Source organism: Condylostylus longicornis, unplaced genomic scaffold, assembly GCF_029603195.1.
Source record: "Condylostylus longicornis isolate FDR11 unplaced genomic scaffold, ASM2960319v2 ptg000125l, whole genome shotgun sequence".
NCBI classification, from domain to species: domain Eukaryota; kingdom Metazoa; phylum Arthropoda; class Insecta; order Diptera; family Dolichopodidae; genus Condylostylus; species Condylostylus longicornis.
In genome coordinates, this window is record NW_026578093.1 from 691,938 (window position 1) to 693,903 (window position 1,966).

The following is a 1,966-nucleotide window of genomic DNA, read 5'->3' on the forward strand; positions in this document are numbered from 1 at the left end:
TATTATAAAATGTATCCAATTTCGAGAGCAAACTGTATCCAGTCTCTTGAAGTAGAAATTATACTTAGTCTTATTTTGTACAAACAAACTCATAATATAATTTTGCATTTTTTAACAATGTAAGTTTTGTTATTTATAGTAAATTCTTCAAGAAATCACACGCAATTTCTACTGCATTTTAAATGTAAAGTTAAGGTCAGAAAATATATATGTATGTGTACATCACGCGGGTGTTGAACTATGTCGTAAAGGCGATTCACCATGAAAACCGACAAATTTTATAAACTGTACAGCCAATTCATTTTGTGTTACACTTAGTTTACATCAAAATATTTCTGGTACGTTCTTGTCTTAATGTTCTAGGTTTAAATACAGGAAGAGGAGGTACTCATTTAATAAAATATATTTCTTACTTCTTACAAATTTTATAAATCTGCTCAGTAAAGCCAGCAAATAACATTTTTTAGAAGCTAAAGCAATTTCGCAGCAATTTAAAAGTTTTGTAATATTTATTTAAGTGTTTTAGAAAGAAATGTATCCATATTGCAGCAAAATTTTCAAATGTAGCCAATTTCTACGTTTTAGCAGTTTTGAGTATCTTTGTATCCACGATAAATTTAAAGCAAAAAATGTATCCAAATGGATACAATTGTATCCATGTGTGAATGCTAGTTCTATGTATTAAAATACGTGATATTGGTTCATTGCGTCTTGAATTATGCACCCATATTCTGTTATTCGCCGTACTTAAAGTGACGCGATATTATTGGAAAAATATTTTGGTTTTCATCATAGAATTTTACATTTCGAAATTGATTTTATTAAGAAAATTATAAAACTTTTTGAATCAAGTAATGCAAATAACAGAATATAGGTGAAATATTATCTTTGCGAAACTTTGTTAAAATTGCAGATGTATTTGCTGTGTACAATTATAAAAGGTGCAGCTGTGCATAATAAAATCGTGCGTGGGTTCAATTGTTCTATTTATACATGTATTGAAAATTTTTGCTCAAAATCGCATATTGACTTTTTCCATTTCCTGAAACGAAAGGTACATCCACTTCAAAATGTTAAAAAAATTATTCACTTGAATAATTAAATTTTTTTTTAGCATTTCCATTCTTTTATATTTTACAAATATCAAATAAAGATTTTTTTTACTTGTAACAAAAATTTATTTATCAGAGATCTTCAACAGCCGCTGTTATTTCATTCGCATAATTAAGCAACATTTTCCACTGTGTAACTGATAGAGAAATTCCTTTTCTTCCAGGCAAAATTTGCCCATCTTTCTCATAAAATTCTCGTATATCGACCATCTTTTTGCCCCTGAATTCACTAATATTTACCTGTCGCAACTTTTCAAGTACCCATTGTCTTTTGTGTGCGACCTCTTTTGAATCTCTACTATTTTCAATCATTTTACCTCTTTTGCTTGGAGGGTTTCTCTATAAAAAATATTTAAGAGCCAGTTAAATTAAATATGTAGACTAATTGCGACTATCATTTACATCTTCTGGGCCAGAATCAGAGTCCGAAGTGTCTTTCTCTTTTTTATTTTTCGGCATTTTTTTAAACTATAATTTTTAAAATTCTGAAATGTTCATAGAAAAATTACATATGTACATATGTATGAAAATATAGCGAATTACTTACAATTTTAATTGTTACTTACCTAGTAACTTCTTGATGATTACAATAACGTCAGTTTTTTAATTTGCGGTTTTTTGGTTTTTAGTGATGTGGCCCTTTTGTAATAAAGCAGTAAATCAAATGTCGATATCGATATCAGAAATATCTTGATGTAAACACTAGGGTACTACCAAAATATGTAAATGTCAAGCCGGTTGCATATGAACAACAAATTACCATATATTACGTTTCGTGTCGAAAAGTTTTTAAATTAAGCAAAATGTTATCGAAATATAAAAGTGTTGTTATTATGTAAGCAAAACTAATAAAA

At 28.4% G+C, this 1,966-nt stretch overlaps 1 protein-coding gene across 2 annotated transcripts; it reads right to left on the minus strand.

Moving 5' to 3' along the window:
• Nucleotides 1-1,076: 1,076 nt before the first annotated feature.
• Nucleotides 1,077-1,752, minus strand: LOC129614871 (RNA polymerase II transcriptional coactivator). Of its 2 annotated transcripts, none has more exons than XM_055529822.1 (3): nt 1,679-1,748; nt 1,515-1,597; nt 1,077-1,451 (listed from the first exon to the last, which is right to left on the minus strand). In XM_055529822.1, exons 2-3 carry the CDS (start codon nt 1,569-1,571, stop codon nt 1,185-1,187), a joined length of 324 nt encoding a protein of 107 aa, XP_055385797.1. In that variant the 5' UTR covers nt 1,572-1,597; nt 1,679-1,748; the 3' UTR covers nt 1,077-1,184. The 2 variants fall into 2 exon arrangements, with proteins under 2 accessions (XP_055385797.1, XP_055385796.1); XM_055529821.1 differs by having other exon boundaries at nt 1,078-1,451; nt 1,660-1,752.
• Between the last annotated feature and the right edge of the window lie 214 nt (nt 1,753-1,966).

Excerpts from the sequence above, each read along its gene's own strand:
- LOC129614871 (XM_055529822.1), bottom strand. The coding sequence starts at position 1,571 with ATGCCGAAAAATAAAAAAGAGAAAGACACTTCGGACTCTGATTCTGGC. Across the intron at positions 1,452-1,514 it reads CTGATTCTGGCCCAGAAGAT|AGAAACCCTCCAAGCAAAAG; the intron begins GTAAATGATAGT and ends TATTTTTTATAG.